We start from the raw sequence: 22,839 nt of genomic DNA, 5'->3' as shown, positions 1-22,839 counted from the left end.
CAAGCTGACACACTGCGATATAACTGGAATATTGTTCAAAGCGACGTTAAGCTTGATGCACTCACTGTATGTTTATAGGGTAATGGCACTACGGGGACAGAAATGTGTGCACTCACGAAGATGTTTATGTGTGCCCTTTGGAAATATTGTACCAATTAGCATAATTAGAGGAATACTTTGATCCATCATTGACCTCGGCGGAAGTCATTTCACCAGGGCTAGATCATGGATAGTTGTAGGTTAGAAAAATTTACCCAGCCCTGTCTTTGAGACTGTTAAAACCCAGACTTATTTTATGATGCTCTCCCAGGAGATATCTCTAAATGTCACCCGATCACCTAAGCCCAAATTGGAAGTGTGCACTATGTGTGTTGCAGCTGTCTGGACAACGTGCAGATCCTGCTGGATATGCTGAAGGAAAACGATGAGATCGTCATTGGCGAGAACATCCCCGACGACACACAGATATTTGATGTATGTAACTAAAACCTGCTTAATTATTAGTCAGGGATTTGTCCCAGGGCTTGGTTTCTAAAAAAATCATGGGAGTAGCGATCTACTGAGCACTATGACGAATTTGTGAAATGGTTCTGTGATCTCTGCCTGTAGCCGCTTTCACATGAATAGAAGCCCTGTCTTTTGTGGTGAGTTGGACGTTGTGCTGTTTGTTGACAGAAAGCTCCGTACCGCGTGCGAGGCTGCATCCTCACCATGGTTGAGCGGATGGATGAAGAGTTCACCAAGATGCTGCAGGCCTGTGATGCTCACAGTACAGAGTATGTAGACAGGTGGGTACAGTGTGTGGACCAATGCCGGTCGTAAGAAGTCAGGCTTTGTGCACAGAGTATGTAGACAGGTGGGTACAGTGTCTGGACCAAATGCGGGTCGTAAGAAGTCAGGCTTTGTGCACAGAGTACGCAGACAGGTGGGTACAGTGTCTGGACCAATGCGGGTCGTAAGAAGTCAGGCTTTGTGCACAGAGTATGCAGACAGGTGGGTACAGTGTCTGGACCAATGCTGCTCGTAAGAAGTCAGGCTTAGTGCACAGAGTATGTAGACAGGTGGGTACAGTGTCTGGACCAATGCGGGTTTTACGAGGTCAGGCTTAGTGCAAAGAGTATGCACACAGCTGGGCACAGTGTCTGGACCAATGCGGGTCGTAAGTGGTCAGACTCTGTAACTTGGTTAATTGCCAGCATTCCTAATGGTGTTCATCATTGCCCACTGTATCCATGGGTTTTACGGTCCAGAATTCATTAGTTCCTGCCGCCGTCATATGGATGGAATATTGCTGAGTGAGGCGTTCAACAGTATGTAGGCAGGGAGGTACATGTCATCAGCTGCCAGGATGCAGATGTGGAGGATGAGGTTGTAAGCTGCATGTGCTGGTGTTGTCAGGTTGAAGGATGAGCCGCGTGTGGCAGACCTCACTAAGCAGCTGGAGAAGTACCTGGAGACGCGCGCCACCACGGACGAGATGTGTCGGGTGTACCTGCGCCGCATTGAGCAGACCTACTACAAGGTATGTCGATCATCATCACAGAGAGATCTCTTGTCCCACTCACCACTGCATCAGGTTGTGTTTACAGGCTACTCTTAATGTATAGGCGACCCGTGAAGATCCGGGGTAGAATAGGTCTTCAGCAACCCATGCTTGTTGTAAGAGGCGACTAACGGGATCGGTGGTCAGGGACGCTGACTTGGTTGATTCATGTCATCGTATCCCAATTGTGGTCAGAAGATGATTTGGTGTCAATGGTTTGGTGAATTGGGTTCGTTAAGATTGGGTTCCAATTGTGTGGATCAATGCTCATGATGTCAATCACTGGATTGTCTGGTCCAGACTCGATTATTTACAGACCACCGTCATATAGCTGGAATATTGCTGAGTATGGCGTTCGTTAAACAACAAACAAACAAACAAATGCATAGTCCAGTATCAGGTTGTGGTTACAGGCTACTCGTGCATGGTCAGTTTTATGATACTGTAAAGTGTTCAATAAGAAATTTTCCAAATATATAAAGGATATGGGTGTTCCAGATATAGACACTGTACTTTATGGGTAACTTCAAAGTGGTAAACATCTGAGATCTGCATCACTTTGGGCTTTCCTCTTAGCTGACATGCTGTGGTATTACTAGAATACTGATCACGGCAGGTTGAACCGAACTCACACATTCTGAATTTAAGAAAATAAGAACTTGAAAAAAAATGATTGTTTTCCCAAATTTGCTAGGCAAGGACACGTAGTTTGGAATCCTTGATAAATCACAGCACTTGTACTTTGTTATTCCTGGATGAGGACCTACGTTACCTTGATGATGTGCTTAACAAGTCTGTGTGTATTGTGTTTGTGCAGTTTGACTACAAAGCCATGGAGGGTGTGGAGCCGGACCCGGCTGAGGAGAACCCCGAGCAGATGATGGACCGACTCTGCAAGTACATCTACGCCAAAGACAGCACGGACAGACTGCGTACCCGCTCCATGCTGTGCCACATCTACCACCACGCCCTGCATGACCGTTGGTACCAGGCTCGGGACCTCATGCTCATGTCACACCTGCAGGACACAATCCATCACTCGGACGTACACACACAGGTCAGCCTTCATCACTCCGACCGTCGCCCAACTCTCAGTCATGCTCATGTTTTTTTCTCCATCGGGGTTCCAGGTTAACTTGGTCCCCAGCAACCTGTGATGGTTGTGACAGTGGATCGGGTGGTCAGGCTCCAGGGCCCACTTGCACAAAGCGATCTTAGCGCTAAGACTATTGTAAGCCTATGTTTAAGTATGGGAGTTACGGTCATCTTAGCGCTAAGACTATCATAAGCCTATGTTAAAGTATGGGAGTTATGGTCATCTTAGCGCTAAGTTCGCTTTGTGCAAGTGGCCCCAGGTCAGGTTGAATGCATATCATCCTGAGCTTACAGCGTAGGCGTAGTCATGATATCAATCACTGATTTGTCTTGACTTGATTATTTACAGGCCGGACCCCTGAAGATCTGGGGTAAAATAGGTCTTCAGCAATCCATAATTGCCGTAAAAAAGAGACTATGCTTGTCGTAAGAGGCAATAACGGGATATGATGGTCAGACTCACTGACTTGGTTGATGCGTGTCATTGTATCCCAATTGTATGGATCGATGGTCATGATGTCAATCACTGGATTGTCTGGTCCAGACTCGATTATTTACAGATAGCAGTCACATAGCTGGAAAATTGCTGAGTGCAAACAACAAACAAAACATACAAAATATTTACAGGCTGCCTTCATATAGCTGGAATATTGCAAACAAAGCAAAACTCATGTCAATTTCTCGGTTGTCACATTTTTACACAAGGAGATAGTGGAGACCAATCTGCAAAGGTACTTACAATAAAGTATTACTGAACATAAAAAACTACTCTTGTCATGTGGCTTAGATGATGATGATGATGATGATGATGATTGGCTGCAGATCCTGTACAACCGCACTCTTGTGCAGCTGGGTCTATGTGGGTTCCGGCGTGGCTTCATCCGAGATGCTCACAACGCCCTGGTTGACATCCAGAGCAGCAACAGAGCCAAGGAGCTGCTTGCACAGGTGAGGGAAGAGAGGCTCCGTTCTGCAATTTCACATTTGTGATTGCTTACTTTGATCATTCTTGACATTATCTCCTACTTGCCCATAACTTCAATAGAAATCTCTATCAGGATTACTTGTTAGACTCTGTCCCCAGTAACCTATGCTAGAGGGTGGTCAGGCTCTATGACTATGTTGATTGTGTGTCATTGTGCCCTAATGGTGTGGATTAGTGCTCAATCACTGGCCCAGACTCGATTGTTTTACAGGGTGCAGATATTTAGCTGAATATTGCTGAGTACAGTGTTAAATACTGTAAATCTGTAAAATATTGTGTCTCCAAATTAATAAGACTGCTGTCCCCTAGCCAAAAATGCGACTCAATACCAGTGCAACAAATATGCACAGATTTCGTTTTCTTTGTTTTATCGGTAAGTGCATACTTTGCGTGATGCAAGTCAGGTCATGGTGGGCAGAAGTAACATGTCATGGAACTGTTTCAGGGACTGCTTCCTCAGCGCCAACATGAACGTAGTGCCGAGCAGGAGAAGATCGAGAAGCGACGTCTGCTGCCGTACCACAAACACATCAATCTGGAGCTGCTGGAGTGTGTGTACCTAGTGTCGGCTATGCTGCTAGAGATCCCTTACATGGCAGGTGAGTCACTGTATGCGGTGTACCTTGTCTAGTGTCTGCTGTGTACCCTGTCTAGTGTCTGCTGTGTACCTTGTCTAGTGTCTGCTGTGTACCCTGTCTAGTGTCTGCTGTGTAGTGTGTGCACCCTGTCTAGTGGAGTGAGTGCACCCTGTCTAGTGTCTGATGGAGTGTGTGTACTCTGTCTAGTGGTGTGTGTGTACCCTGTCTACTGGAGTGTGTGTACCCTGTCTAGTGTCTGGTGGAGTGTGTGTACCCTGTCTAGTGTCTGGTGGTGTGTGTGTACCCTGTCTACTGGAGTGTGTGTACCCTGTCTAGTGTCTGGTGGAGTGTGTGTACCCTGTATAGTGGAGTGAGTGTACCCTGTCTAGTGGAGCGTGTACCCTGTCTAGTAGAGTGTGTGTACCCTGTCTAGTGTCTGGTGGAGTGTGTACCCTGTCTAGTGTCTGGTGGAGTGTGTGTACCCTGTCTAGTGTCTGGTTGAGTGTGTGTACCCTGTTTAATGTCTGGTGGAGTGTGTGTAGCCTGTTTAATGTCTAGTGGAGTGTGTGTACCCTTTTTAGTTTCTGCTGGAGTGTGTGTACCCTGTCTAGTGGAGTGTGTGTACCCTGTCTAGTGGAGTGTGTACCCTGTCTAGTGTCTGATGGAGTGTGTGTACTCTGTCTAGTGGTGTGTGTGTACCCTGTCTAGTGGAGTGTGTGTACCCTGTTTAATGTCTAGTGGAGTGTGTACCCTGTCCAGTGTCTGGTGGAGTGTGTGTAACCTGTCTAGTGGAGTGTGTGTAACCTGTCTAGTGGAGTGTGTGTACCCTGTCTAGTGTCTGGTGGAGTGTGTGTAACCTCTCTAGTGTCTAGTGGAGTGTGTACCCTGTCCAGTGTCTGGTGGAGTGTGTGTAACCTCTCTAGTGTCTAGTGGAGTGTGTACCCTGTCCAGTGTCTGGTGGAGTGTGTGTAACCTGTCTGGTGGAGTGTGTGTACCCTGTCTAGTGGAGTGAGTGTACTCTGTCTAGTGGAGTGTGTACCCTGTCTAGTGGAGTGTGTACCCTGTCCAGTGTCTGGTGGAGTGTGTGTACCCTGTCTAGTGTCTGGTGGAATGTGTGTACCCTGTCAAGTTGTGTGTGTGTACCCTGTCTAGTGGAATGTGTCTACCCTGTCTAGTGTCTGGTGGAGTGTGTGTACCCTGTCTAGTGGAGTGTGTGTAACCTGTCTAGTGGAGTGTGTGTACCCTGTCTAGTGTCTGGTGGAGTGTGTGTAACCTCTCTAGTGTCTAGTGGAGTGTGTACCCTGTCCAGTGTCTGGTGGAGTGTGTGTAACCTGTCTGGTGGAGTGTGTGTACCCTGTCTAGTGGAGTGAGTGTACTCTGTCTAGTGGAGTGTGTACCCTGTCTAGTGGAGTGTGTACCCTGTCCAGTGTCTGGTGGAGTGTGTGTACCCTGTCTAGTGTCTGGTGGAATGTGTGTACCCTGTCAAGTTGTGTGTGTGTACCCTGTCTAGTGGAATGTGTCTACCCTGTCTAGTGTCTGGTGGAGTGTGTGTACCCTGTCTAGTGGAGTATGTACCCTGTCCAGTGTCTAGTGGAGTGTGTACTTTGTCTAGTGGTGTGTGTGTACCCTGTCTTGTGTCTGGTGGAATGTGTCTACCCTGTCTAGTGGAGCGTGTGTACCTTGTCTAATGTCTGGTGGAGTATGTGTACCCTGTCTGCTGGAGTGTGTGTACCTTGTCTAGTGTCAGGTGGAGGGTGTGTACCCCGTCTAGTGGTGTCTGCTGGAGGGTGTGTACCCTGTCTGGTGGTGTCTTCTAGAGTGTGTGTGTACCCACTGTCCGTCATGCTGCACGAGATACCACACACGAGTCTGTAGCCTATGATGTGTGATTGCAGCTCATGAGCTTGATGTGCGCCGTCGTATGATCAGCAAGAACTTCCACCACGTGATGAAGATGAGTGAGAGACAGAACTTGACTGGCCCCCCAGAGAGCATGAGGGAGCATGTGGTGGCAGCGTCCAAGTCCATGAAGACCGGTGACTGGAAGGCCTGCAAGAACTTCATCATCAATGAGAAGATGAATGCCAAGGTACAGCTAATACCATATTAAGTCTCTACTGCGTACCTTCCCTTGGACTTTAGACCCATGAAGATCCGGGGAAGAATAGGTCTTCAGCAACCCATGCTTGCCGTAAGGCTACTGTGCTTGTTGTAAGAGGCAACTTACGGGATCAGGTGGTCAGGCTCGCTGACTTGGTTGATGCATGTCATCATATCTCAATTGCGTGGATCGATGCTCATGATATTAATCACTGGATTGTCTGGTCTGGATATGCTGTCATATAGCTGGAATATTGCTGAGTGCCGCGTTAAACAACAAACCAACCCTTGGACTTTAATTGTATTGTTGATTGTGATCTCTTGATATTACTTCCACCATGGGACTCTAAACTCTGGTCTGAACTTCCCATTACATTTGAATGATGACTTTGATTCCAGTGTACGGTGATTTTCATTCTGCTTGGTCATAACTGATATATCACTTGGAGATTAGTTGATATACTCTCGCCTCCCTGACACATTGGGCGCCCCAATCGTCTAAGGCAACGCGATTGACTGTGGAATTGTGTCCCTTAGTTGTACCAGAATCCTATCTTTGGGTGTGAATCCCAAATTTGGCCATATTATTTCTAGGTTTGTCAGCACCCTATCCATCCTCGTGGGTAGCAACAAAGTGGTAAACTGGCTTTCCTCACACATCTAGCTGACATACCGTGATATAAGTGAAGTACTGCTCATGTGAAAGGGTATGCAGGGTTCATACAAGCTTGAAAGGCTTTAAATATTAAGGTCCCTCTTGAAAAACCTTGATATTTAGTGTCAATCTTAAAATGCCTTGAAAATGACCAAAACAGCTCTTGAATTTGTACAAAGTGACATCTACATGTACTTGTTAATAAAGGTTTAAGTGTGATTTACCACAGTGATAGACCTGTGGGCTAAAGACCATGAAAAGTTCATGACAGACTTAATTTTTATTTGTTGGTTGTGAAAATAAACCTTGTTGGAACATTTGTGATGTTCTTACTGCATTTTTGGTCTTACGACTAATGTATATATAGTATGCTGCATTCAAACAAAATATTGACTGACTAAGGCTAATAAAGCAACTAATAAAGCCTTGAAAATGACAGATGAAAGCCTTGAAAAGGCCTAGAATGTTAGTGACCATAGTGCCGTTGTACAAAACAACCTCAGCGCTACAACTGTCGTCAGTTTATGTTAAGGTATGGTAGTTAGGATCACCTTAGCGCTAAGATTGCTTTATACAACGGCACCCAAATCAGTATGAACCTTGGGATGGATTGTCGTCCTGTGTGTTGCAGGTTTGGGATCTGTTCTACCACAAGGACCAGGTACGTGACATGATCACCAACAAGATCCAGGAGGAGAGCCTCAGGACGTACTTGTTCACCTACAGCAGCGTGTATGACTCCCTCTCCATGGACACACTGTCAGAGATGTTTGAGCTCAACAAGCCTGTGGTGCACTCCATCATCAGCAAGATGATCATCAACGAGGAACTCATGGTATGATGGTCACACAAGATGGTGGACTTTGTTGACAGTGCAGCTGGGAAACTTTAACAACTATTGTACATCCAGCGTCTTTATTATTATGAATTTAATATATTAAATGTGATAGGTTAAATAGGCCATCTAAATGCATGCCAGAAATTTGATATTGATGATATTGTGGCATTAGAAAACTGAATTTTATTTTATAATTTTAATGTAGAACCAGGCTCATATACTACTGAAAAACATTAAGGACCACTTGATTCTGGGCAAAAAAGTTAAGGAGCACCCGATTCTGGCATGCCAGATTAACTACAGTATGGTAATACTAAAGAATAGTGTGGTCCTTAACTTCTTTTCAGTATTGGGGGCGGTCGTGTAGCCTAGTGGTTAAAGCGTTCCCTCGTCAAGCCGAAGACCCGGGTTCGATTCCCGACATGGGTACAATATGTGAAGCCCATTTCTGGTGTCCCCCGCCGTGATATTGCTGGAATATTGCCAAAAGCGGCGTAAAACCATACTCACTCACTCTTTTCAGTAGTAAATAATAGCTACCATTTCCATCTACCCATCTACTGCGTATCCCAGATGTGTGGGTCGATGCTTATGGTGTCAATCACTGGATTGTCTTGTCCAGACAACATTATTTACAGACCGCTGTCATATAGCTGGAATATTGCTGAGTGCGGAATTAAACAACAAACAAACAAACTTTTATTTTTTTTACAATGTAGTCATGTCCCTTCACAAACACAGGGTCTGAGTGTGATGCTGTATTGCAGGCCTCCCTGGACGAGCCGACGCAGACGGTGGTGATGCACCGCACGGAGCCGAGCCGCCTGCAGTCCCTGGCCCTGCAGCTGTCGGAGAAGGTGGCCACCCTGGTGGAGAATAACGAGCGCATCATGGAGATGAAGCAGGGCAACTTCTACTTCCAGAAGTCCAGTAAGTGCTCTCTCCGTCTCAATGCGTCTGGGGTACACACACAGCTCAACACATCACAGAACATTCACTGTCTGTACTGGATAAATAGGTTACACAGTCAAACCGGGATTATTCTAAAGAACGACCACCTCTGTGGTCGGATGATAGAGTGTCAGCCCGGAGAGCGGGGTTTGATCCACGGCCGCATCAAACCTCAAGACATTATGGTACTTGTTGTTACCCTGTCTGGCGCTCGGCATTAAGGGGCTAAAACAAGGACTGAAGTCAGTATGCTGTGTCTGAGTTGAGTATTCATGTTAAACTGTGGCATGGTAGTTCAGCTCACACACACACACACACACACACACACCCCTTTATAAAAGTAGAGGCTTTTTCTTACTCTACTGTTTGCATGATGTTCATTTGTGTTTGTTGTTAAGTATTAACCTGTACTAATTTTTGCACAGAGCTATATATTTGACTGGTAAGCTTGTATGTGGTGGTGGGTGGTTCATGTGGTTGTGGTGGTGGGTGAGGACAGTGTGGGGCAGGTGCTTCTTATGCTCCTTGTTGCTGTCTCTGTGACCCAGGGGTAGACACTGATGGTCAAATCCTTAGTCTGCAGCTCATTTTGGACTTGTGGTTTATGTAAAATAAAAAGAGTTTGGTAGAAGACAACTCGTCTTTTTGGATTTTCACTCTTCTTACAATATCTAACCAGTGGCTGTGACTACCCTGCTGTCGTGGGCAGTGTTTTGGTGATATGTAGCATTGGAAAACATTATTTGTAATACTGTCTCAACAGGTACGCAGAGCCTGAGTTAAAAGTGAATGTTAAAGGTATCCTGAGGCTGGGGTGTCATTATGTTTGGGACCGACCTTTTGATATTCTGGGAGGGGCCTGTGATTTTATTGAAAAACATTAATTGTCCCCGAAAATGTTTGGATAAAATCATTATGCTTCAGACATTTTGAAATAAGAATTGTCTTTTACAAATATTACATTGTTGCAATGCGTTTTTTACCAAAAAAATATTCAGGTTCTGTTCATTGTTCATAGTTAAAAAAATATCTGTTTTTGCAACTCCAGCCGAAAAATATCTTGTCTCCATTCAAATGAAAGTTCAATCCCTCCCTTATCAATAATCGTTCATATTATATTTGGCAGCTAAAAAACACAAATACAGACAAGTTTTGGAAATGTGTGGGCTTGCAGTAAACGATTTTGAAGTGATTTCTTGCACTCTATGACTTATACTCACATTGTAACATTTTCCAGTAGTAAAGTTTTGTATATTATGGAACAACTGAATTCTTCATAAGTTGTCTAAGGCACTGCAGTTCACTTTGTAGAGTTGCACCTCTTGGCCACACAAGAAATCCATGATTATGGGTTCTAATCCCAGTTGGCCCTGAGTATATTTCTAGGTTTGTCAGCACCATACCTGTGCGAATGGGTTCACCAAAGTGGCAAACATCTGCGACCTGCATCACTTCAGGCTTTCCTCCCACATTTAACTGGAATACTGTTCAATGTGGCATGACAACCCAACTCACTCACTCACTCACTCACTCACTCACTCACTCACTCACTCACTCACTCACTCACTCACTCACTCACTCACTCACTCACTCACTCACTCACTCACTCACTCTTCATAACAATCCCGCTTGCAACACAGAAAGAGGGTCTGAGTAATGTATTGGGATGTGAATTTTTCCTAGTGGTTAAAGCGTCACGCCAAAGACCCGGGTTCGATTCCCGACATGGGTGCAATGTATGAAGCCCGTGATATTGCTGGAATATTGCTAAAAGTGGCGTAAACTCACTCACCATACTCACTCACTCACTCACTCACTCACTCACTCACTCACTCACTCACTCACTCACTCACTCACTCACAGGTTTAAACTTTCACTGTGAATCACTAGGTTTAGTTTGTTGTTTAATGCCATACTCAGCAATATTCCAGCCATTTGATATTGGTCTGTAAATAATTGACTCTGGACTTGACAATCCATTGATTGACATTGTGAGCAGCGTTTCTCCGGTTTTGGTACAATGACACACAATAAGCAAAGTCTGTGAGTCTCGACCACTTGATCCATTTGATTGCCTCTTACGAAAACTCTTCTGAGAGTCAATTCTAACCTAGAATCTCCAAAGGGGAGTCATCAGTTTTGGGGTAGCCTAGTAGTTAAAGCATTTGCTCGCCTAGGTTCGATTCCCCACATTGGTACAATGTGTGAAGCCCATTTCTGCCGCCCCAGCACATGATATTGCTGGAATATTGCTAGAAGTGGCGCAAAAATCATACTCACTCACTTGTTTTAATTTAGAGGATTGTGTAGATTGAAGAATTCTGACATGATGTAACTCATTGATCTTTGATGACATGGTGTGTAGGATCCTTCTCAAGCTTTGCATGCTGTATGTGAGAGAAACCCATGTTGTTGGAGCGTGATCCACCTCTCCGAGGGGCGGTGGAGTGGCCTAGTGGTTAAAGCGTTCGCTCGTCACGCCGAAGACCCAGGTTCGATTCCCGACATGGGTACAATGTGTGAAGCCCATTTCTGGTGTCCACCGCCATGATATTGCCCGAATATTGCTAAAAGCGGCGTAAAACCATACTCACTCACATACCTCTCAGAAGTAATACGCCAGGAGAAATTGGGTTTGCATGTCCATAACGACTCCCCCGTGCATGTAGACGACAACCAAAGCACATTGAGTTGGCTTGATTGTTTCACGGTCCTCCAAGTGACGGCTGTGAAAAATGAAGGTACCCATAACGTAAACTACAGTTTATCCGTTGCTGTGTTTGTATTTGCATACCGTTACACTGTTGTGATTTATTTTTTTCAGATAATCAAGGCTACCAGCAGAACCAGAACTGGAGTAAGTATTGGAACACAAGCCTAATGAGAGCACTGTAGGTCCATCAGTGTGGAAGCCTGTGTAGGTTGCCCCTGTGTAGGTGTTCCGGTCTAGGTTCTGTGTAGGATGTCACCTGTGTAATGCCCCTATATTGCCCCTGTGTAGATGTGTCACGGACAGACAGGAGCCTTTGTGTAGGTGTTCCTGTCTAGGGTTTTCCTGTGTAGGATGTCACCTGTGTAATGCCCCTATAATGCCCCTGTGTAGATGTGTCACAGACGGACGGGAGCCTTTGTGTAGGCGTTCCTGTCTAGGGTTCTGTATAGGATGTCACCTGTGTAATGCCCCTATAATGCCATGGGATGCCACTGTGTAGATGTGTCACGGACAGACGGGAGCCTTTGTGTAGGTGTTCCTGTCTAGGTGTTCCTGTCTAGGGTTTTCCTGTGTAGGATGTCACATGTGTAATGCCCCTATAATGCCATGGGATGCCCCTGTGTAGATGTGTCACAGACAGACGGGAGCCTTTGTGTAGGTGTTCCTGTCTAGTTTTCGCCTGAGTAGGATGTCACCTGTGTAATGCCCCTATATTGCCCCTGTGTAGATGTGTCACGGACAGACAGGAGCCTTTGTGTAGGTGTTCCTGTCTAGGGTTCTCCTGTGTAGGATGTCACATGTGTAATGCCCCTACAATGCCATGGGATGCCCATGTGTAGATGTGTCACGGACAGACGGGAGCCTTTGTGTAGGTGTTCCTGTCTAGGTGTTCCTGTCTAGGGTTCTGTGTTGGATGTCACCTGTATAATGCCCCTATAATGCCCCTGTGTAGATGTGTCACGGACAGATGGGAGCCTTTGTGTAGGTGTTCCTGTCTAGGTGTTCCTGTCTAGGTGTTCCTGTCTAGGGTTCTGTGTAGGATGTCACCTGTGTAATACCCCTATAATGCCACTGGGATGCCCCTGTGTAGATGTGTCACGGACAGACGGGAGCCTTTGTGTAGGTGTTCCTGTCTAGGGTTCTGTGTAGGATGTCACATGTGTAATGCCCCTATAATGCCACTGGGATGCCACTGTGTAGATGTGTCACAGACGGCCGGGAGCCCTTGGTGCCAATTTCTCTCATGTTTCATCTTCATCTAAGGGCATGTTTGATTGTTTTGTGTTTTGAAGTATGTTAAATTTGCCATGTTTGAGGTTATTCTTCAAATTGTAGGCCGGCGAGATGGGGATCATCAGAAAGGTGGTTGGAGTAAGTGTATTGTATTTCAAGGCCTCCTGTTTCCTGATATTACATGAATGAGGTTTCAGTCGTCTTATTGAATATTTATATTCAGATGTTAGATTTCTGAAATGGTTTGTCTCATGATCAATGTTTGTTTGAAAACAGCTGCATGGTTTTGACACGACCTCTATTTCTCTAGTTTCTTATAAATTGGAAGGAACAGTACGTTCCGGGTTATTGGTGACCTTGACCTTGGCACTTGTGCTTTTGAAGCAGCAGACACACTTTCATGCTTTTAATTTTATATGACAAAACACACATAATCAGCTGCTGTTCGCTGTTGAGGAAATTCCTTATGGCTTATGTTACTTTTTCATAGAATGTTGTACTTCAGAGGTCAGGATGTTACATGATGATTTTTATTTGAGCCTAAGGGGAAGTTGTCTTTGTTCTTACCAACTTATCTGCTGTTTGATGTTTAACATGACCTCCTGATGACTTTATGTTCACTAAACGTGACAAAGGGTTTCAGTGATGGATGATATAATGTGAGGACATCGTGTCTCGGGATCAGTGATGGATGATATATAGTGAGGACATCGTGTCTCGGGATGAGTGATAGATGATATAATGCGGGGACATCGTGTCTCGGGATCAGTGATGGATGATATAATGTGAGGACATCGTGTCTCGGGATCAGTGATGGATGATATAATGCGAGGACATCGTGTCTCGGGATGAGTGATGGATGATATAATGCGAGGACATCGTGTCTTGGGATGAGTGATGGATGATATAATGTGAGGACATCGTGTCTCGGGATGAGTGATGGATGATATAATGTGAGGACATCGTGTCTCGGGATGAGTGATGGATGATATAATGTGAGGACATCGTGTATAGGGGATCAGTGATGGATGATATATAGTGAGGACATCGTGTATAGGGGATCAGTGCTGGATGAAACATAGTAAGGACATCGGGTTTAGGGGATCAGTGTTGGATGATATTTAGTGAGGACATCAAGTATAGGGGATCAATGTTGGATAATATTTAGTGAGAACATCGTGTATAGGGTATTAGTGATGGATGATATATTGTGAGACCATCGAGTAGAAGGGATCAGTGATGCATGATGTATAGTGAAGACATCGTGTATAGGGGATGAGTGATGGATGATATAATGTGAGGACATTGTGTCTTGGGATCAGTGATGGATGATATATTGTGAGACCATCAAGTAGAAGGGATCAGTGATGCATGATGTATAGTGAAGACATCGTGTATAGGGGATGAGTGATGGATGATATAATGTGAGGACATCGTGTCTTGGGATCAGTGATGGATGATATATTGTGAGACCATCAAGTAGAAGGGATCAATGATGCATGATGTATAGTGAAGACATCGTGTATAGGGGATGAGTGATGGATGATATAATGTGAGGACATCGTGTCTCGGGATCAGTGATGGATGATATATTGTGAGACCATCAAGTAGAAGGGATCAGTGATGCATGATGTATAGTGAAGACATCGTGTATAGGGGATGAGTGATGGATGATATAATGTGAGGACATCGTGTCTCGGGATCAGTGATGGATGATATATTGTGAGACCATCAAGTAGAAGGGATCAGTGATGCATAGTGAAGACATCGTGTATAGGGGATGAGTTATGTCTGATATATTGTGAGGACATCATGTATATAGGGGATAAGTGCTGACTCATCAAGCTTCATGTGGATCACAAATGAACTTTGGGAAGTGAGTTGAATTTCCAACTTTCACAAGTGTTCCAAGATGTTTTGTTTGCGCTGTCTGAGTATGCTCTTCTCATTGTAGACCGGCGTGACGGAGATCATCATAAACAAGGTGGTTGGAGTAAGTTTAAGGACATTGTTTGTCTGTTTCTATGTATTTGTTGAGGATAGGTGAATTTGACATTTTTTGCCCTCCTCCCTGATTGATTGTTAGATAATCTGCAGTGTTGTGTGTAGTTTGAGAGAAGTTGCAGATAATGCATTCGTCCATTAATCAATTTGTCTGTTGTTTCATGCAAGGGAGTGACATTGGTCCAAAATAAGGGACTGGTCATTTATTATAGGGGATTTGTCAGAGGGAATCTTTTGAGGGTCACCAAAACATATGGCAGTCTTTAGGGAGGGTCACAAAAAATAATACACATTTGGGCAGGGTCATGACAAAATGGACATTTTGTAATAAAATATAAAGTGCTTTTGCATTCTGTCTTATGAAAAAAAGCACATGGACATGGGTAGGGTCATCCAAAAAATATGACAAGTTTTTGGGGAAGTTCATTATTTCAGTACATTCGCACAACAGATCGAATGGTCAGGCTCGCTGACTTGGTTGACGCATGTCATATCCCAATTGCCTGGATCGATGCTCATGATGTCAATCACTGGATTGTCTGGTCCAGACTCGATTATTTACAGACCGCCGTCATATAGCTGGAATATTGCTGAGTGCTGCGTTCAACAACAAACAAACAAACAAAACATTCGCACATCAAGAAGCTTGCCAATGGCATGGATCTCTGGTCAGGGTTTCATTGACTGGTTGGCCCGTTCCAGTCTTGATTGTTTACAAGCTGATGTAGCTGGAATATTGCTGACTCCGTCCACATTAACCCTGTGAGGCCCATAAACAATACTATGTCTGAGTTTCTCCTTCTCCTTGTAGATCGTAGAGATGGAGATCATTACAAGCAAGGTGGTTGGAGTAAGTATGGCTGTCAAGGACTGTTCTGGAAGGAAGCTTTTGACTGTTTGTATGGTTGTTGGCAGGGCTTGAGTTAAGGAACTTAAGTCACCAGGTGTATGTTGACGTGAAAACCCAGTTGCACCAAACAAATCTAGGTTGAACCCTGGTCCCATCAATTGTGTAAGTTGAAACATGGCCTGCTGCCAGTGTCACGTGGATTAAAGACGCATTGCTGTAACATGTAATAGGAACATGTGCACATAATCTTGAAGTGCCCAAGAAATCAGGCTAAAGTGTGGACCAGTATGACAGGGTTTTACGGGATAAAGGGACTGGTTGGCTCGGAGTCAGTATGCTGTGCCTGAATGGGGTATTCATGTTAAACTACGGCATGGAATGTCAGTGGGCTTGCACTATAAATTCGGCATTAGTCCGGACTAGTACAAGCAGCCACACGCACATGTGCATGCACATCACTGTATAAGTGCATTAATCTTTGACGTGACGTTAAGCCCCATTTCACCTCACCTCACATACTGATACATTAAGACCTGAAGCTTTGAGGAACTGAAGGCGTCAGGGCTGCTTATGGTTTTGCAAGTACATGCAAACACCTCCAGTTGCTTCCATGGCAGGGGTCATGAAAAGGTTTGATACATTGCAGCTCCAAGTATATCTAGATATCTCTCAGGGATGGCGCAGCTAGAATGCTCTTCACATATCCTGGATGCTCAGTGTAGATAATGCTTGTTTGATGCCTGTCCTGTGCCTAATTGAAAATTGTTTTCATTATAGATCGGCGCGATGGGGATCAGAAGCAAGGTGGTTGGAGTAAGTATCAAGAGCCCCTCGGCTCAGTTACATTATTCTTTAGCTATCCTGGAAGCTTGGTGTAGCTAATGCTTGGCACAGCTGTACATTGCATTGTGCCTTCTTATTGTCAGGGCAATCGGGTAGCCTAGTGGTTAAAGCGTTCGCTCGTCACTCCGAAGACCCGGGTTCAATTCCCAACATGGGTACAACGTGTGAAGCCCATTTCTAGTGCCCCACCGTGATATTGCAAGAATATATCTAAAAGCAGCATAAAACCATACTCACTCACTCACTCTTCTTATTGTCTACTAGCCCTGGATAATTAGAGGTTTGCTGTTACTCTTTTGGATCTCTGTCCTTGCATTAATTGAGAATTGTTTTCATGTTATAGATCGTCGAGATGGGGATCAGAAACAAGGTGGTTGGAGTAAGTCTTATTTCTCAATTTCATTTACTAAGTGCCCCCCAGTGGCAGTTGGTTTAAGTCCCGGTCGCCCTCATCATGTCTCTGGGTTTGTCAACACCTACCCATAGTCAGGGATCACCTGCACCACTTTGGGCTTCCTCCCACATCCAGCCGACATGGCAGGGTGTAACTGAAATAAGGTTGAAAGTGGCGGTTATCCTGGCAGATGTCGTGTTGATGAGGACATTACTCTGATTACTGGTTAGTGGGCTCCATACTTGATCACACACTGACGCCACAGTGAAGGAGCAAGAGTTTATCAACATTGAAACACATCCCAGTAGTTTTTGTGAAGGGATTGCTGAGTGCTTTTTTTTCGGGGTAGTATTCTGTACAAGTCCTTGCAAGCAGGTGTTGTTTGAACTTTACAATGCTATCAAGATTTTGGAACTCCTTCAGTAAAGATTCTTAATCCTGTTGGACAGGCTTATCTAGCAAAGTCCAGCGTGAAGCCAGTTGTTTGTTGATAATTGCTGTTATTCTGTGATGAAATGTGATTTGTGGGCTTAGTAAGACCTGGTGTAAGAAACCACTATTCAATGCGTGGAGTTGTATCCCTCAGGTGCATCAGGAACCGATGACCATGGGCTCGAATACCAGTGGGCCCTGAATATGTTTCTGTGTTTGTCAGCATCATGCCCATGCTTGGTGGTTTTATCAAAGTGGTAAATGTCTGAGACCTGCATCTCTTCGCGCTTGCTACCAGTGAAGATAGGTCTTCAGCAACCAATGCTTGCCGTAAAAGGTGACTATGCTTGTTGTAAGAGGCGACTAATGGGATTGGGTGGTCAGGCTCGTTGATTTGTATCCCAATTCCTTGGATCGATGCTCATGATATCAATCAATGGATTGTCTGGTCCTGACTTGATTATTTACAGACCGCCATCATATAGCTGGAGTTTTGCTGAGAGTGGCGCTATACAACAAACAAACAAACAAACTTTGGGCATTCCTCCCACATCATACTGGCACACTGTGATATAACTGGCATACATTTCAAAGCAGTATTGAACCAAACTGACTGACTGACTGACTGACTGACTGACTCACTAATTATTTGTTTCATGTTACAGATCGGCGAGATGGAGATCACAAACAAGGAGGTGGTGGTTGGAGTAAGTTTACCAGTGAAGTTCTTTTAACTTTATTTCCCCGGTTGTCTAGCCAGTCATGTTGGTGGACCTCCAGTTTCCAGAATAGGTCTTCAGCAACCCATGCTTGCCGCAAAAGGCGACTATGCTTGTCGTAAGAGGCAACTAACATGATCGGGTGGTCAGGCTGATGATGTATGTCATCATATCCCAATTGTGTGGATCGATACATATGATGTCAATCAGTGGATTGTCTGGTCCAGACTGGACTATCTACAGACCGCCATCATGTAGCTGGAATATTGCTGAGTGTGGCGTTTAACAACAAACAAACAAACAAAGTTCCACATTGTAACATTTGTTTTTCTTACTTACATTGGAGGGATGGATGTGACATAAAAGATGATGACACTATTGTTATTTTCAGATCGCCAGGATCGAGATCGTGGACAGAACAATTGGAGTAAGTGACAGCATTGTTGTAGTGTAGCTTGTCCTGTACTGGCAGCCACCAAACCTGGCTTTCTGCAAAGTAGTTAGGAATTCTACCAAGTATGCTAAGAGAAGCAAGCTGTTCAGGGCCCCAATCCACAAAGTGACATTAGTGCTACGACTGAAGTGATATGTTAAAGTATGGAAGTTATGATCATCTTAACGCTAAGAACGCTTTGTGTAACAGGGCCCTGAACTATGTTTCTGACTGCAGACATGCTGAAAGGCTGTAAAATCATGAATGTCCCTCGCCTTTCAGTTTTGAAACCGGGGTGGTCGAGTAGCCTGGTGGTTGTAGCGTTCGCTCGTCACGCCAAAGACGTGGGTTTGATTCCTGACATGGGTACAATGTGTGAAGCCCATTTCTGGTGTCCCCTGCCGTGATATTGCTGGAATGTTGCTAGAAGTGGCGTAAAACCTCACTCACTCACTCACTCAATTTTGAAACCAGTAATGGGCATCAAACACAAATCAAACACAAATCAAACACAAATCAAAACCTCAAGCTGAAATGATGATTCTCTTTGTATATTGTGGGACTGTCTTTCATTCCTCCTATCTTGGTTCCAGACCGGAGGGGCCGTCAACAGAGAGCATACTAAGACTGTACACTGGGGGCGGACTTGTGATGGAGATGTCCCATGGGGTGTCCAGTGGGTGCTGGTGTCTGCTTGTGTTCCTTGTGTTACTATCTGGGGGCTGAGTCAGTCGAGCAGACTAAAGACTCCGATATAACTGGCTCCAGTTGTCCAGCAGACTATTTATGAAGACATTGACAGGTGGAAGATATCCGTGTGGTTGTCGGTAGTATATCAGTGACCAATCCACGTGGGTTTGGGGTTAACAATAATTTTCAAATCCTTTGCTATTTCATGATTGTCATTGGATGGAGGAAGATTTTTAAGATGTTAAGATGTAAAACGACGTCCATATAAGTGATGATTTTTATGTTTCTCCTTTACGAAGACAATTGTAAAATACAATTTTCACATGTGCTTCTCCAGTGTCAGTTTTTGATGACATTTTGCTATTGTTAGATGTATCATGTTACATGCAATTGAAGTTTGTACATCGAGTACAATGATTCAGTTATCTTTATCATCCTGTCTGTTTACGATGTGCAAAAATCAAATTCAAGGAAAGTAATATGTACTGTAAAAAATACTAATAAACTATTGTAAAGTTATCCAGCATTTTGTGTGGTACTTATCATTGGGTCGATGGGGTAGCCTTGTCATGCCGTAGGAATTCTGCCAGTCAACACCAGTGCTCTACAATGTCCTACATTCAGGACACACACTCCCCGCATACCAGAATAACACCTTCTGCAGTCAGAACAGACACACTCATATACCAGAATAACATGTTCTACAGTCAGAACAGACACACTCATAAACCAGAATAACATGTCCTACTGTCAGAGCACACACTCCCCGCGTACCAGAATAACATGTCCTACAGTCAGAGCACACACTCCCCGCATACCAGAATGACATGTCCTACTTTCAGAGCACACACTCCCCGCGTACCAGAATAACACATCCTACTGTCAGAACAGACACACTCCTTGTGTACTAGAAAACATGTTCTTTTGTCTGAACAGACGCATTCATAGTGTGCCAGAAGAACACATTCTACTGTCAGAAAAGACACTCCAGGTTTTGGAGGGCAAGGATGGCCCATTTGTCTCAGGCGCCACAATTCGCTGTGCAGAGTTGTGTCCCTTGGGCACACCAGAGTCGTGATTGTGGGTTCGAATCCTGGTTCGCCCCGATTATGTTGCAAGGTCTGTCATCACTGATGTCAAGTCTTTGAATGATGTTTTGAAGTGAATTCACATAAGAGAGAATATAGGGATGTCAAGTGTATTCTGAGGAACACAATGTTTCGGAGTTTCATATAAAAACACGTGATGAGAAGATCTGGGGTAGAATTTGTCTTCAGCAACCCATGCATGCCATGAAAGGCGACTATGCTTGTCGTAAGAGGCGACTAACGGGATCGGGTGGTCAGGCTCGCTGACTTTGTTGATGGATGTCATTGTATCCCAATTGTATGGATCGATGGTCATGATGTCAATCACTGGATTGTCTGGTCCAGACTCGATAATTTACAGATAGCAGTCATATAGCCGTAGTATTATTGATTTTCATTATAAACAGTAACAGAAGGGTCACTGGGCATTACTACTGAAACAACATACTGGCCCCAATAGATGGCCACGTTTTGTCTTTCAAGAATATAACGCTCGTGGCCACCGTGCACATATCGTAACTTACTACCACCAGCAGCAAACATCATCAGAATGCTATGGCCAGCCATGAGTCCTGACCCTTCCCTCATAAAGCATGTCTAAACCATGACCCAGGAACGTGTACCCCGACGTGAAAGGCCTCCCACAACGTTAGCCGAAGTGGCCAAGGCGCTGCAAAAGGAATGGACAAGACTCCCTCAAATTGTCATGGGGAGATTGATTCGGATCATGCCACGCAGTATAGACGAGTTTTTGACCAAATCTTTGGGACACGACTCATTAGTGAAGTCATCTCAAACGTTAACCCCTGTCGTCTATCTTGGTTGTGTTCGTCCTCATGATACACAGCCAATATGTTCTGTAGAGTGTCATGTAGCACTGCTCCTTCCTTGGTCTTATCCATGCGTTACCATCGGCCGATACATCTTTGTATTTCTGTAATCATCAGTAACTTTCGAATATCGCCTACTTTGTTTTCAGGTCACTTGATCGCGGAACTGATGTTCATAAGCGTTTGAACGACACATTTTGGCATTCATACGTTTTTCACCCGACTGTTCTTGAAACGACGCAAACACGTACGGACTATACTTCCACAATACTGGCGAAAACCACGGGAGTTCTCCATCGCATGAAGAAAATTAGAAGCTGTTTTTTTCAGATTTTAGTTCCTTTAATCTTGAACACGATGTTTTATAATACAGTGATAAAAGTCAGTGCGTTTGACAAGCATGAATATCCTCGCTACAGCCCCAACCGAAACGCATGCATATATTGCATGCATTGAAAGTGTGTAGCAGAGCTACTTCGAAAGCTAAGATAAAGCTGGCACACCTAAAGAAAAAGCAAGCCTTGCAAGATTTTGTTCTACGCAGCACGTCACTATCATAAAGTCCCACTTCAAAGTACATGACGTCACTGACTGATACAGAAAGGCACCAACGTTCAAACCGACAGTTGTCTCCAAAACTTGAAATACACTGCCTCAGTCGAATGCTTTGAATAACCGAACCCCTGCATTTTGTAACCTTTAATTGTACACATCATTATTTCAAAACGACTAAACCAACAATGATTGAGAAAGAAGTTTTTTTCTATAAATATTAGCTTCCGTGGTGATGTGATTGTTAATCATCTGATTTAATCAGAGGTGGTTAATTGTGATTTAAAACCTCTGATTGACCAATGGTGTCAAGTATTTTACAAATTCAAGTTAGAATATCGATGCTAATATTCAGGGAATCAAACACAGAATAAAACTATAAGCCCCTAACATTATTACTGAATGGCGAGTATATGCACGAGTGTTATATGTCACATTAACTGCACCTATAATAGGAGAACCAAGGCTACCATGGTAGATGGTGCCTCTGTACAGTATCATGGTCGAGGGCCTCGCCTTGAGTGTGGTCATCTCTGTACTCATATTATTGGACACGGTCATCTTCATCAGTTTCTTCACATTGTTATAATACAACACACCAGCTGTCTGATCTAGGGTTACAGCATACATGTTACTTCCTGTGGCTAATGTTGCCAGGCCTTGACCATCATATGTCACTGTGAACAGTTCCCCGTCATAACACCCATATATCCTCTTTCTCCTTGTGTCTAAAGTTAGTTGTCTTGGATAGCTTCCGTACTTGGATAAGTCAATGATGGCAGTAAAGTCTTTCCCCTCTGAAGACATGCGGCTGATTGACTTTTGTGGTCGATATGTGGCTATGAATACGATGTCCCGCCCTTCATCCACTGCCATGCCATGTGTCTGTACACCTTCTCTTAGAACTGTCATGTGACTTGTATTCAGGGTAGATGCTAATATCCTATAAGGACTATATGACCCTATCAGAAGTTTCTTAGTCTTTGCTATATAGGCAACAGATATCACATTCTTCATGTTCAGATACTGATAGACACTGAAGGAATTACTGTGAATGTTGAGTTGACGGAACTGATGATGGGTGCTTGACCACACTGGAGCTATCAGGATCCTACTTTTCACCTCCTCTGGAGTAGGTGTAGTCACTGACGTTGTTGACAGAGGTGGCCTGGGTGTAATCGCTGACGTTGTCGGCAGAGGTGGTCTGGGTGTCGTCACTGACGTTGTCGACACAGGTGACCTGGAGGTTGAGGTAACATTCACGGCGGCGGGAGTAGGATACGGCACAACAGGAGCTGTTTTCAACTGTGATA

At 44.4% G+C, this 22,839-nt stretch overlaps 1 protein-coding gene across 18 annotated transcripts in view; it reads left to right on the top strand.

The window, feature by feature from the left end:
* LOC124124258 (eukaryotic translation initiation factor 3 subunit C-like) overlaps window positions 1-19,575 on the top strand; it is a 32,242-nt gene extending 12,667 nt beyond the window's left edge. The window contains exons 10-27 of one of the 18 annotated variants that reach the window (XM_046487393.2): window positions 378-474; window positions 676-788; window positions 1,399-1,522; window positions 2,361-2,600; window positions 3,461-3,586; window positions 4,069-4,222; window positions 6,097-6,290; window positions 7,588-7,791; window positions 8,562-8,724; window positions 11,570-11,602; window positions 12,794-12,829; window positions 14,646-14,684; window positions 15,507-15,545; window positions 16,323-16,358; window positions 16,732-16,767; window positions 17,880-17,921; window positions 18,325-18,360; window positions 18,960-19,575. In XM_046487393.2, coding sequence (XP_046343349.1) covers window positions 378-474; window positions 676-788; window positions 1,399-1,522; window positions 2,361-2,600; window positions 3,461-3,586; window positions 4,069-4,222; window positions 6,097-6,290; window positions 7,588-7,791; window positions 8,562-8,724; window positions 11,570-11,602; window positions 12,794-12,829; window positions 14,646-14,684; window positions 15,507-15,545; window positions 16,323-16,358; window positions 16,732-16,767; window positions 17,880-17,921; window positions 18,325-18,360; window positions 18,960-18,991 — 1,744 coding nt within the window. In that variant the 3' untranslated portion in view covers window positions 18,992-19,575. Of the gene's footprint in view, window positions 1-377; window positions 475-675; window positions 789-1,398; window positions 1,523-2,360; window positions 2,601-3,460; window positions 3,587-4,068; window positions 4,223-6,096; window positions 6,291-7,587; window positions 7,792-8,561; window positions 8,725-9,170; window positions 9,188-11,569; window positions 11,603-12,793; window positions 12,830-14,645; window positions 14,685-15,506; window positions 15,546-16,322; window positions 16,359-16,731; window positions 16,768-17,879; window positions 17,922-18,324; window positions 18,361-18,959 lie in introns of those variants that run through there. The other 17 variants (XM_046487394.2, XM_046487396.2, XM_048396171.1 and 14 more) reach the window with 17 other exon arrangements.
* Window positions 19,576-22,839: the final 3,264 nt, after the last annotated feature.

This window comes from Haliotis rufescens, unplaced genomic scaffold, assembly GCF_023055435.1.
Source record: "Haliotis rufescens isolate VD_foot unplaced genomic scaffold, xgHalRufe1.0.p SCAF_15, whole genome shotgun sequence".
In the NCBI taxonomy this organism is placed as follows: Eukaryota; Metazoa; Mollusca; class Gastropoda; order Lepetellida; family Haliotidae; genus Haliotis; species Haliotis rufescens.
The sequence above is the reverse complement of the archived record's forward strand: the minus strand, read 5'-3'. Positions and strand labels throughout refer to the sequence as shown.